Genomic DNA, 14817 nt, shown 5'->3' with positions numbered 1-14817 from the left:
CTTCTTTTTTCCTCGTGGAGCTACTGCCCTCATAAATTCAACAATAAAGGAACCACAATTTATATTTAATTTTCTTTTCATGTCCATAGATTCTTGCAAATAACTATAATTAACCTAAAGCATGTAAGAAAACAACACATCAGTAAACAATAGCTCACACCCATCAGAAGTGCTATAAAATCCCCATCTTGAGGATGGAATCCAGTAATCTGCACATTTCCTGCGCTTGTGGATGAGAATGATCACCTGCAAGAAACTCTTCAACTTCATTATCCACCTCTATTATGCTGCATCCGGGCTTCTTTCTCATCCCTATTTCTTCAATCCTACTCCTAACTTGTTTCGCGTCTGCGTCCCTCCCAGCTTCTCTATATATATTGTAAGTAAGAACATGAGTGCCGCAGTCAGAGATCCCCATATCAAGCAATTTTTTCCATACCCTATTCCCAACACGAATATTTTTATGAATTCACATGCATTTAGAAGAGCACCCCACACGTTAGCATCACTGGCTGCAAGTCCACCCATATTCTCCTCAATAAATTTCTCAGCCTCCTCTACCATGCCAGCTCTTGACAGAAGGTCAACAACACAAGCACAGTGCTCCCTTTTTGGGACAACTCCATAAGAGCTACTCATTTCTTCAAACAACCAAAGGCCTTGCTGAACCATCTTTGCATGAGTGCAAGCAGTGAGGACAGCCACAAATGTAGTCTCATTCGGCTTAGTCCCAGAAGCAGCCATTTGATAAAACAACTCGAGCGATTTCTCTGCATCACCATTCAAGGCAACACCACAAATCATAGCATTCCACGCACCGGCATCCTTATCAGCAATGCTCTGAAAAACAGATAAAGCAGATTCTACGCATCCACATTTCGAATACATGTCCACCAAAGCCGTTGCCAAAATTGGATTGGAGTCAAGTTGGAATCTCTTGGCATAGGAATGCACCCACAGTCCCTGTGCGAATGCACCAAGATGAGCACACGCAGTGAGGACCGAGACAAGGACGGAATCATTCGGCTTTGTACCCTCTTTTTGCATCTCTGCAAACAAAGCCAGCACTTCCTTGAAGTCACTAACTCGAGAATACGCTGCAATCATGGCACTCCACGATACAGCGTTTCTGTTAGGCATTTTCTCAAACACTTCTCTAGCCTTTTCCACATTCCCCATTTTACCATAACCGTCAACCATCGCTGTCCCCAACACCACATCTTTCTTTGTCGTTTTATCAAACAATACCCGTGCATGTTCCACCTCACGAGAAACAGAGTAGAACTCGATAAACGCACTCACGACGTAAGGGTCGTCGCGGAACCCGAACATAACGACGTGGCCGTGCACCAAACGGCCAACGACGTTCGAAGAAGGAAGAAGCGCAATGCAAGCTTTGACCAAAGGTGGGAATGTGTAGTTGTTAACGGCAACGCCGTTTTGGAGCATGGACAAGTAGCAGGACACAGCTAGGAGGGGTAAACGCGCTTGGAGGTAGCCTCTAATCATGGTGTTGCACATGAAGGTGTTACGGTGGGTGAGGTGGCGGAAGATGGAGCGAGCGTAGGGGAAAAACGACGCGTCGCTGGAGGTGGCTGCGGCGGAGAGAAGCGGCGCGAGGGCATACGGCGCGTGGTTGTAGCGGCATCGGAGAATGTGAGCGTGTAGCTGCTTGAGTTTGATTAGAGTGTTGCATTTTTGCGCCACGGTTGTGAGAAACCCCTTCTTAACGGTCATATGAACATCAATTGGAAGGGCATTTCTTCTTCAACGCACTCTGCATAATTAAACACTAAATGCATTTGCTGTTTGTTATTTTCAACAATTTTTATTTCTTCCATAATTTATTAATCGAATACATCATTCTTTGTTTAAATTAAATTTATTACAATATTTATGAATAACTTTTTTTTTAAAATAACATATTTTTAATATTTTTTTTAAACAAGTGTAACAATAATTACAATTGATATAAATGGTTAAGAATTCACACGTCATAAACATTCCTTTTGACAAGTGGTGTCTAAAATCTCTCTCTCTCTCTCTCTCTCTCTCTCTCTCTCTCTCTATATATATATATATATATATATATATATATATAACTTTCAACAAATAAATAGAAATATTAAAAAGTTTAATAAGAATTTAATAATTTAAAAGAATTCCTCCCAAAAATTAATAGGAAGATCAACTTAAAAACGCAAAACCACATTTAAAATATGTTGCTTTTTTTCAACCCTTTCATTTTGTTGTAGTGTTTCCTTTCAGGATATTTGACAAATAATTCCATGATAAGTAAATTAATTCTTCATGCAACAAAATTATGTCTCACTATCACTTCTAAATATGTTGATTTGTTTATTGCATTTGTTCATGGGACTCCCCTTTTATCAACAAGCAAACAAATCCAAACAACCTCATAAATCAACTATTTCTCATGAAGGAGTTCTATACATCCCAAAAATTATAATGAAACAATTCAAATGTTGTGCTTGCTCTATGATCACTTAAAAGATTTTTTTTCCTAGTTTTCTTAGCTTTAAGACATAAGTCACAAACCTAATTCAAAGATTCACAATTTTTATTTTTATTAATGGTAGGAACTTACTGTGATTTTACATGAAAAAAGCCCCAAGCTCCTAAAGAACATTGCTCTCCGAATCCCACAGAAAAAATAGAACTTATTCCTTCACACACAAGCTTGAATCAACAAGATTAGTCATTACACAAAATCTGTTAGTCAATTATAGAATGCAATTGAATTCATCCATTAATTGTGAGATCCATATTAAGTTGCAATTAGGCTCTCGTTCAGAAAGCAAAAGTGTTTTGTCTATTTGGAAGTATATCAATTTTTTTTACATGATTGATGCACATTTGTCCACAATTTTAATAAATATACAAGTCATAAAACATTTACTAGTCATGAACTAAGTTGTGTGGATTTCACAGCCTTTAAAAAAAGTCGTGAACACTTTGTATGACTATTTCGCAAATTTCTTAGAAGATAAAATTATGGAGTTATAACGATTTCAATGTATAGTTCTCGATAGATGATAGATGACAAGTAATTTTGATAAACAACACATAACTCCCTACATGTAATTCTTGATAAATAATACTTATAAACGACGATTAAAGTATGTTATGATCTAATTTATTCTAAGACGAAATTAATGTTGATAAGTCGTAATCTGTCTTTTATAGTACAACTTTTGTAATCAATTTGGTAAAAAATAATGTTAAAATTTGATTCCATCACTGTATAGAAATATTTACACCATAAAAGATAATGTTAACATTAATTGACCTTTAAAAGAGTCGAAATTAATTGACATTGGCCATAGAGTAATATCCGACGTAACTTCAGATATTACTTTATGTCACATGTCAATTAAGGTTGAATTTTGTTACTGTACAAGGCTGATAAACTCTTTTGTTTTTTAATTAATTGTGATCCACTTTTACAACTCATAAGACCTAAAATTAGAAAAACAACTAATGTTTTGGTATTTTATACAACATGACTATGAACTATAAGCAAAAACACAAACGTTATGACAATAATAGTATTAACTTGTAATTTTTGGTTTTGATAGTTATGGTTATTGGTTTTGATTGAATTGTTTTTACCACTCCTTAGAACCCCTAGTTCAGGAAAAAAATAGCCCTTACTTTACTTTGGTTCTTTGTGAAGTATAAAAATTATTTAGAGAGTGAACTGCGATAAATCTTTAAACAACCATAACATTTGTTTCGATTGACCGATTTGCTATTATTGTATATGGATTTGGGATAGAAAATTTTTTTCACTGGTCAATTTTTATTTTTGTTTTTTCCAAACTTTGAAAAAATATTTCACATAATTAGACTTTGAATTTTGATCTAAAATCTTTTGTGGGAGCTTCTCATGGTATTTTGGTGTTTTCAACAAATTTTCAAGTCATTTGAAATATACTCTAAGTTTTGCCCTAAAGCTTAAATGTATAACGTGTAGTGTAGTATGAACAACAAACAAGTTCAAAAAGACGACAAACAAGTTTTTGAAAACGAAAATGAAAACGAAAACTAACCTTCTTGAAGGTGGGTTTGTCAGAATAAAGTGTTGTTGTCGTTGAGTAAGAAAGGAGAACACGTCTATGAAGGAGAACATGAAAACAATCGATCAAAACAAACGAAAATTTATGACAACTTTGTGACCCAGCGAAAGGAATGCAAGCTCTAGAAGTCAAGGAATCTCCAACGAGGTCGAGTGGATGTGGTTACAGGGGTAGACCAATGCGAAAGAGGCGTGAAGTGAAGGCTAAGCTTTGACGTAGTCGGAAATGATTAATTGTGTTTCTTTGTATGGGTGTGACTGGCATGAACGAAGGAGCTACACACACTTAGATGAGTGACCGCGGGAAGAACGAATTTATTCTTTGTAAAAATTTATGGTTTAATATGTCAACTGTATATAAATAAATTTGGTAAGAAATTCTTTTTCACATTTATTATTGAAAACTTTTATATCTAACTCAATTTTTTGTATTTTTAGAAAAAATTGGTATGTAATACTTAAAAAAATTGTTTTATGATTAGATTCTCTAGTCAATTAGATTTAAATATGGATTAATAGTATATGTTTAGAACTTGTATTGTATGGTGGTACGGTCATATTCATGTGAGTGATCTCGCAATCATTTTGTTATTAGCCGAATGATCACTTCGACTAGAGATCAACTTCAATTATCGTTAGTCTCTAGCAAAACAAAATTACTAACAATTAGGCCGAAATTAAACTCTAGTTAATTAAAAGTCCACTCCAAAAACTATAAATACAAGTTTGTAATAAAAATGTAGGTGATTTTGCATTCGTCGTATATTAATTACTGTAATTGTCGAACACTAACTTTAACATCGAAATATCTTCTGGAAGTAATTTCACATAACAATAACAAGAGTAAAGTGATAGACGAACACTAACCATTACAAGTTAAAGAAACAGATTTTGAAAAATTGTTAACTTGTTTCCATTTCTACAAAGCGAAACAATAATCTTCTTTCAACTATTTCCATTTTTACAAATGTGATCATCTTTGTTTTTAATACCAAAAATGGCAAATCAAATCATTTGCCACCCTTCACTTCACTATAATAGGCAATACATGTGGTTCATGATAAGGCATTAAATTGCAGAAAACAACCGACTACCTTTTCATGGAAATCACACTTTTAGGTTACAACATTGTTACTTGATTTTATTCTCAAAAGAATTCTTGAAGAATTAAGAAAGAAAAAAATATATTTAAATGATTATTAATCTCAACTCTTGAATAATATGTAACTATTAAGACACATAAAAATGTTGTAAATATTTCTATTTAAAATTTAAAATCATAAAAAATAATTTGAATTCAGTAATCTACTGGTCTCTTACGAAACATTTTCTAATTTTTCAGACAATCTTTAACTTCAATGTCTACGACAAATGCGTTGTAAGAATTTATATTTTACTTTCCTTGAAAGACCTGAAAATTCAGGTCTCCATTTAAGATGGAACCGTTCTTGCATAGTCTACTATTTACTTAACACAAAAACTTAAAACCAGCTTAATAAAATTCAAAACCTTTTTCCGACAACAATCTTATTCTTAAATATCAAATTCATCGTACTGGTGATTAATGAGTAGCATTTTCTCTAATCTCTTGCTCAACCTCAACTTCATTCCTGTATCAGTCTTCTGCTAAACTTATAACTTTCTTTCCAATGTTATCCCCTTTGAAGAGTCCAACAAAAGCAGAAGGGATGCTCTCCACGCCTGATGAAATGTCTTCAATTGTCTTTAACTCTCCTGTACGAAGGTAATCCAAAGTTTTTGAAAAAAAATCTTCAAAAACATTCAGAAAATCAGCAGCCAAAAATCCTCTGATGCTGATTCTCTTGTACACAATGTCCAACATGTTTGGTGAAGCTTTTCTTCCAGCACTACTATACTCAGATATCACCCCACAAACAGCCACTCTTCCAAATATCCTCATATTAGCCACAGCTGCTTCCAGCGTCTCACCCCCAACATTGTCAAAATATACGTCAATTCCATCAGGAAAATACCTATAATATAAAATATAAACCTACATCAAACACAGTCCTCCTCAAAAAGTTTATCTTGAATCACTTACCTTTTAAGAGCATAGTTTAGATCTTTTTCTTCTTTGTAGTTGAATGCTTCGTCAAAACCTAGCTCTTCTTTAAGCAATTCCACCTATGACATAATCCATTATGGATTAGGCTTTTGAGCTTGAAATCAAGTAAGCATAAACTTCAGTTACTTTACCTTTTTCTGGGTACCTGCACAACCAACAACATAGCAACCTAAAAGCTTTGCATATTGGCCTACTAAATTTCCAACTGCTCCACCAGCTGCAGAGACAAAAACCTTTTCACCCTTTAGGGGTTTACACAATTCAAAAAACCCAGCATAAGCTGACAGTCCGTTGAATCCTGCACCAGAGAATGGAATACATAAAACTTCAATTTTCAAAGCTCAGTCATAGCAATAGGATACTACCGTGATACAAAATAGTTAATCTTACAATATTTATTTATAATTATATATTATAAATTTGTTTTATTTTTAATTGTGTAAAATCTCTAAATGTAAATAAGTGACAAATGATATGGAGCAAATCATTATTACCCAGAACTCCAAGATAGTATGATAGTGGAAATTCAGAGGACTCTAATTTTCTCAAGATACTCCCTTCTTTCACCAAACTGTACTGTGCCCATGTGAATACTCCAAGCACCAAATCATCTTTCTGAAACTTAGCATTCCCAGAAGCCACAACTTTTCCAATAACAGCACCATCAATGGCCTGGAATGTGTCAAAACAGAACCGCACAAAAACTAATTCTCATGAAGCAATAGGATCAGTCATAAATAAACATTAAAATTATCTACTTCTACTGTGTCTGGTATTTGGTTTGGTGTTGAATTTTGAAGAATTACAACCTTAATTAACAATATTTTAGGTAAATGTTTATGGCATATATAACTTTAAAATGAATTTTATAAACCCAATCCAATCACAGACTGTATCAAAATTATTGAGTAACCAAAATAATTAACGTTACCTCGCCTGGATTTATGGGTGCTGCAAAGCTTGAAGTACCCTGGGAAGAACTAGAAAGTTTCATGCGGTTAATCTGGTACGGGTCGATAGAAATGTAGAGATTCTTGACTATGATATCATCAGAACCTGGTGCAACGGACAGAGCTATTGTCCCAGTTTTAAGCTCAAAGTTGGCTTCTTTGGGTGCATCTTCAAAGTGATGCTTTATCACTATGTATTTATTCTTCACTTCCATTTTTTCAGCCTTTTTTCTATTGTTGCTGTATTTTTTTGTATACTCTTTAGACCAACTTTACAGATCGACGAGGCATGGCAAGAACACAGGCAAACGTCTCTTTATAACAGACTTTGGATTTTTTTTTTCTTTTATTAATTAAGTTTGGATTTAGTTATGTATGGTACAACCTATCATTGAGCCTATTCATTAAGTTTGGATTTAGCCTAAAATGAGTTTGACTATATTCAACTCATTGAATTCAGTTTCAACAATGTTGTTGTGAATGAGTCTAATTTAGGTATGACTCAATCTAACCTATCTAAGTCTAGTTTTTAGCTTGACTTGTGCTTAATTCAGGCTGATCCAATGTTGCATAATCCAACTTGACCACCCAATGTGAACTTCATCCTAACTCAACATGACAAGTAACCATTCTTACTTGACTTGGCTAAATTTGAACCCAATTGAACTAGACCTAATTTAGGTTTTTCCTAACACAATTCAACCTTGGTCCCCCAACATGTCCCAACTTAGGTCTCACCTAATTCAGATGAATGTGAGTTTGCTCAAATTAACTTGACATGGACATAGATTGATTCAATCTTGGACCTAGGCAAATCAACTTAATGTGAACCAGAATTAACTCAAACTTACTTAGGCTTAAGTTGACAAATATTGAAATACACTGAGCCCAATTAACGTAACATAAACTTAAGTTGACTTGACTCGACATTGATCTTGCCCAACTAAGCCTGACTTAAGTCTAACTCGTTTTGGCTTATCTTTAGGCCTCATTGAATTGCTTAACTAGGTCTTAGCCTGATTTGAGCTACTACGAGTTCACCTCGACTTGATGTAAACCTAGCTTACTCATTTTGATATAGGCTAAGGCCAACTTAGCTTAATGTGAACATGGGTTGAATTACCTAGATCGTTACCTGACTCATCTTAGTGTGGATTGAGGCTCACTTAAACCAAGACAAACTCATATTGTCTTTCTTAACCTAGCCTAACTTGGATCAAGCCTATTTCAGCTTAACTTAGCCTCATTGACTTGGTATAACTTGTTCTTAACCATATTCATCCTAACATGACCTGAGTTGACTCTACCTAAATTTGGCATAGGTCAATTTAATATGATATGAGGCCATGCCAATTGTGTCTTAAGTGGACCTAAATGAGTTAACTAGGTTTGGGCTGACTCAACTTAACGCGAACCATAATCGACTTGGCCTAATATGGACTTGAATCAACCTACGCTCCATCCACTTGGCTTGAATTGGGCTCAACTCAACTCGATTTGATGTGGGGTGACCTTGATTTGACTTAACATGAGTTTGAGTTAAGTCAATCTAACTTGGACTTGACATGACTTAGTCTGAGTTGGGCTAGCCTGATCCAACTTGACATGGTTTGACTTACCTAAATTAACTTGGACCCAGTCTAACCAAAATTTACTTAGGTTTGCTCTAATCCATTTTGGCTTAGGTTTGACTTACTTGATGTTAGGTTCAACCTAGGCCAACCTAACTTAAGTCTGACGTAAGAAATTTTCATAATCTAATTTAATTTTGGTATGTCTTGTCCAAAATCTGACTCGATTCAATCTTCCATTATTTGAACTAAATTGTTCTCTAATTTACAATAGTTATATCTAACTCAACCTAATCTTCTCTTACTTGAGTGCAACCCAACCTATCATTTCATACCTTAAACCAATTTATCTAACCTATCATTTCATAACTTTCTAATTTAAACTCACTTTTAATCTTAAATTTTCAAAATCTAAAAAATTATAGAATATATATAATTCAAATCTAAGATTTATAGTCAAATTTAAATTTGAAATACTTCCATTAAAATAAACTTAAAAAGTAATATAAATTTAAATAATTATAAAATAAATTTGAAAATTTGAAAGCTATACATAAAAGTAATTTATGTATAAGGAATTTATTCATTGATATTTAGCTGGATAATGGACATTAAATATAAATTCATTGATTTTAAAAATATTCGTTTATAACTGGAGAGAATATCAAGTGTTAAACTATCCCATCAACTTGCTGAACTACCCTTTCTAATTAATTGAAGTAAAATCCAAAACTAACAATGAACTAAATTGTTAGGTAGGAATCTGGCCTGCAATAAACAAACAAAGGAGGCGGCTTGCTTATAGACAAAATTGGAATCATATGCCAACATCAAATCTTTAAGCATTCCAGATTCTTTCTATTCCTAAAATGCTATTAAAATTCTAAAATTCTAGATAATCTCGGTCTCATACACATTCACACCTCATCCATATACATAGACAAGTATTTAGGTCATTGAAATTATCAACTAGGTTGTCATGTGCACATACAAAAAACATAAAAGTAGTAAATATGTGAAGATCTCAATGTCTATACATTTCATTAATTGCATATTTATTGTCTCATATAATGAGATATGGTTATGATTATTTTTTATGCTAAACTACGATTAATGAACCAGAGAATGAGTTATAAGTTACAGTTAAAAACCGTAGGCTATAACATATATATAATTATTAGTGTAAGTAAGAGATTTGAAACCAATTATTTTAAATATTAAGTTTCGGTTCAACAATAAAAATAAACAAAGAATGAGTTCTTAGTTTCTCCATTATTATTTTTTTCCATTATTTTGAGTCTTTTCTTCCATTCACTGTATTGTTCTTCTTTATTGTCATCAACATTTATTTTCTTTGTTATATTTCCACCTCCATACAAAAAAATAATAATTACGAGATCTATCATTTTTGTCTCAACACTGAGAACCCAGCTTACATAGCAAAAATTCATATTTGAAAATTTTCAACCTAACCAAAAATTCCAAAATCAGGACAACCAGTGCTTCAATTTATGTTATTTTATTTGTAGAGAAAGTTTGATCTCAGTTTTTGTTAGCTTATTTACATTATGCTTTACAATATTAGCCAAAAGCATCTTGATGATATAGTACTTATAAGCTAGATCTTAAATAGCTTATCAAATAACTAAACTTTTCCTAATTGCTCAATGAAAACTGTAATTCGTTCATGCATGGTGTATCATCCACCATCAGGATAATATATAATGTTATTCAAGGTTCGACCTCTACTTGTGTATTTTAAGGATTTTAATAGAATTCTCATAAAGATAGTCGAATTTATTATGTTTATTGTTCTCAGTTTTTTCGCCTTTCTTGTAGCTGGCTTCTTGTTGGCTCACTAAATAGTGTTCTTTTACTAAAATTTATGAGAGAAAATTAACTGGTATTTATTATAAAAATGTCTTTAATTAATTTATTATGACAAGTGAATTTCACCTATTATAATAAATTGTCATAATTTTTTTTCTACTAATAATTATTGACAGGGAAGATCCAATAAGTTTAGTAACATTATTTCCCAAGTATTCACTTAAACAAGATTTGATATTTTAATTTCCTTACCTTCTTTCAGCATTTTGTCCATAGTCCAGAAACATAATAATTGCTCATTTCTTTGAACTTTTTTAAGTGTTTTTTTATGAAGACATGTTTTATAAAAAAATTATAATCGTTTTGTAAAAATATAAAACTAAGTGTTTCCAAAGCCAGAGAGAGTATTTTTCAAAGCTTAAACAGCCAGCCCCTAATTCTTTGAGAATATATTTTTGGAGTAATTTCTCTTAATTTTAACTATAAGTTTTAAACATTTCTTTAAGCAAACTTTTTTTTACTGGATAAGAAATATTTTATGAATGTATAAATTATGTATACTAGTCTTTTGCATATTCTGTAATTTTTCTTTGTATTATATTGATTGTTGAACATGTGGCTGCCAAAGTTTGAAAATAGTATATCTTTAGCTGCGTTGTTGATGCACATGATTAATTTATTTTTTATTTGTAGTTATTTAATGTCTATTATATTTTTGAATGAGCATTGATTTTAGGCTTCACTCATTTTTATATCTTCGATTCCAGAATCAATATAAAAATCAATTTTTAATCGGTATAAAAATATTTTTCTAATATAGTGCTAATACCAGAGCTGGCTTTACAAACATCCCAAGTATATAAAGAACATAGAAAACATTTGAAAATTCAAGTTATGGTTACAACAAGTGGAAATATGATATTGTGCGTTTATAATCAACCAGTTCATCTGCTAGTTGGAAGGGTGTTTTGCATTCTGAAAGATTGTTCTATGCTTGTTATGGATGAGGTAGTTATATTTGTCTTGAAATTTACTAAATGATAGAGATACATTAGCTAATTTATACTGCTTATATATTACAAGAGGAATTGAAGATGAAGTTAAGAAATGAACCACTAGTACAAAAAGAGATTTTGACGTTGATGTTTTTCAATCTTTAACATTCAAAAAACACTGACGTCATATAAAGAGACGTTAATTAATGTAAAAAAAAACATTGATTGAAAATGACTATTTCCGACATTAATCAATGTCTTTTTTTATCATTTTTCAACATCAATTAACTCTATTTTTTTTATAAAGAGTGATTTATTTTTATAACTTTACAATACTTAGAAAAGCAAAAAATTCAGATTTGACATTTTGTATATCCAAAACTGTACTATGAAGTACAAAAGCTATCACAAGCGAACGATGTTACAATGAACAGTAGTGTATTGACTATTAACTTTGTTAATTTTGGATTTGATAATTATGAATATTTTTTTTGGTTGAAATTTTTTTACCACTCCTTAGAATCCCTATTTTAGGGGAAAAACCTCAATAGACCTTATATTGAGTCTATGTGAATTATAAAAATTATTTGAAAAGTCAATTGTGATAGATCTTTAAATAATCATAACATTTGTTCGAGTTGTCGATTTAATAGTATTATATATCGATTTGGGGTAGAAATTTTTTTTCAATCACATGGCAATCGGCATAACCGTTTGTTTCTTCTAGATTTTCAAAAAAAAATGTTGTTTTCTATTTTTCATCATTTTTTTGTTTTTTGCAAACATTGCAAAAATATTTCAGATACTTAGACTTTGAATTTTTATCTAAACTTTTTGTGGGGGCTTCTCATGATATTTTAGGTGTTTTGAACAAATTTTCAAGTTATGTGGAGTTGTTTTGAATATTCTGTGAGTTTTACCCTAAATTTGGATATATATTCTGTATGAAGAACAAACAAGTTCAACAATATATCAACAATACCAACAAACTCAATCAATTTATAGCCCAAAAAAATGAAAATGAAAACGAAAACAAAACTAACTTTCTTTTGAAGGTGAGTTTGCCAAAATAAAGCATTGCTGCCAGTGAGGGAGAAAGGAGAACGTCTATGCCCAAAAGAGTATTTGTCCACAAAACAAATTTTTCAAAATTAAATAAAATCACACATAAAGTAGTTAACCAACGTGCATTTGTATAAAATGAACGAAAGATTACATGTGTTGGCCGTTGAAAGCTTCGTCTCAAAAGGGTTTGAGCATAGAAGAGAGTTTCGTGCAAAAATAAAGTGAATGAATTTTCAACCACCTGCCTAAATTTTTAATGAATTCACTTAAGTATAAAGTCTGAAAAGTGATATTTCAAAGTCTTATACTTTTATGATGTTTGAAACTAAGGCATTCAAAATTATACGTGAGTACATTTTCACTTTCGCGTTAAAAATTTTCGTGAAAATTACCTTATATAACGTCGAAAATTGAGAATTTTAACGTTTAATGACCATATAACGTTAGAAAATATAAATTCCAATGTTGAAATTGAATATTTATTTACATAAATATCACTTATCATATTTTTACATTAGTTTTTTGTATTGCAACATTGAACACGAGACACAACACGTTAGAACCCTCTATTATATAATAGTGAATATGGAAAGTGTTAGTCAAAGGAATGACTTTGTTTATTGTGATTTTGTTTATTTTTTACATAATTGATACTATTATATTTTTTATTGTGATTTTTATTTTCGTAAAAAAATATTTAATCAATATTTTAAATAGTAAATAAGTGGATGTAGTAGGGATAAAGATGAATTTTTATTTGGATGAGGTAGTTAAAGTTATATTTATTTTGTTCTGTTTTCAATTTATCATGAAAGTTTTCAGATTTCGAAAATAAAAGTTGTGTTTTTACTTCATTTATAAGAGTCAATATAATACGAAGGACGAAAAATGCTAAAATAAATTTTCAGAAGTTAAATTTAAAATCTAAAAATATTTTAAGAATGAAAAGTAATTTTTTATATTAAAGACCAAATACAAATTCTTTTAAATTCTACAAATACTAATTTTATTTTATTAGCGAAATCTATATTTTGTCAAATTTTCACGTAATTATCTAATTCGAACACTATACTAGTTATATAAAAATAAATTTCATAGGATTATATTGAATTAGTCCCACGAATTAAATTTATGCTTAATTTTTTTTATCAAAACAAATTAGTAGAAATACTTGTAATAAATTAGAAGTTAATTACATTTTTTCTTATGTTCAAAATACATATTTTTTCTAAAAAAAGTCCATATGGACTGACGTGATCTAAGAGAATTTTGTATATATTTTAGTATGTGAACTTTTTTTTATGGAAGACTTTTTGATTCTTAGGATTTTTCTGATCCCAATTCATATAGATCAGGATTATGTAAATGGGCTAAATTGACGTGTCTAGAAATCATATTCACAATCCCAAAATTTATGAATTCTATTATCAGTTAAACCATAGAGGTAAACCTTCTTCTTTGTAATAAACACCAAAAATTCTTCCTATAATAAAAAGTTATTTGATAAATGTTATTTTTTCAGTGTTTAACAGTGAAAAGATAACAAGTAGACATATAAATTTAAATAACTACGTTTTTAAAATTATGCATCATATTTTAAAAGTTTTAAAAGATTATTTTATAATCATTTTAAATTTGAAATATACCTTATTTGTAATATATTATAAAGAATATTTTTTATGGTTTTGAAAATCTCGAATAAGTTCTGACAGCTTTTTTTTTCTTTTATAGAAATTGCAACTATGTTTTATTTTATTTTGGTTTAATCATTTTGAATGTCCCTATTTGTGGAGAATCATCTCAATTAGGTCCTCATATTCTTTTTTATCTCACTTAGGTCCCTATTTATGTAAAATTGAATCAATTGGAACCTTGCCGTTAATTTTAATGAACGACGTTAAAATTGTAGTGAAATAGGATACTGACTATGCATCTGTGAGACAGGTGGCAGAGTTACGTGGAATTTAATTATTTTAAATTTTTAAAAACTATCCTCTTCCTCTTATGAATGACTGAAACTTCTTCAATAGCTAGTATATGTATTCCTAAAAACCAGAAAAAACTAAATTAATTTCTGTAAGCACACGCATCTCCATTCAGTATAAACGGAATCCAATAACGAAAAATGTTGCATAATGAATGCCATGTTCTGGATGGCAGCAAAAACCAAATTAATTTCTATTCCTAATTAATTTCTTCATAGATTAAAATTGGATTTCTG

The 14817-nt window shown here is 31.1% G+C and overlaps 1 protein-coding gene and 1 pseudogene across 1 annotated transcript; both read right to left on the bottom strand.

The window, feature by feature from the left end:
* Window positions 1-36: 36 nt before the first annotated feature.
* LOC148203369 (pentatricopeptide repeat-containing protein At5g66520 pseudogene) lies at window positions 37-1818 on the bottom strand (annotated as a pseudogene).
* A 3538-nt stretch (window positions 1819-5356) lies between these two features.
* On the bottom strand, window positions 5357-7436 carry LOC124844372 (2-alkenal reductase (NADP(+)-dependent)-like). The gene is made up of 5 exons (XM_047321295.2): window positions 7117-7436; window positions 6680-6857; window positions 6317-6483; window positions 6162-6244; window positions 5357-6093 (listed from the first exon to the last, which is right to left on the bottom strand). The coding sequence occupies exons 1-5, from the start codon at window positions 7348-7350 to the stop codon at window positions 5715-5717; spliced, it is 1041 nt and encodes a 346-aa protein (XP_047177251.2). The 5' UTR covers window positions 7351-7436; the 3' UTR covers window positions 5357-5714.
* Window positions 7437-14817: the final 7381 nt, after the last annotated feature.

This window comes from Vigna umbellata, chromosome 2 (genome assembly GCF_029865625.1).
Source record: "Vigna umbellata cultivar VRB3 chromosome 2, Vumbellata_1.0, whole genome shotgun sequence".
Lineage (NCBI taxonomy): Eukaryota > Viridiplantae > Streptophyta > Magnoliopsida > Fabales > Fabaceae > Vigna > Vigna umbellata.
The sequence above is the reverse complement of the archived record's forward strand: the minus strand, read 5'-3'. Positions and strand labels throughout refer to the sequence as shown.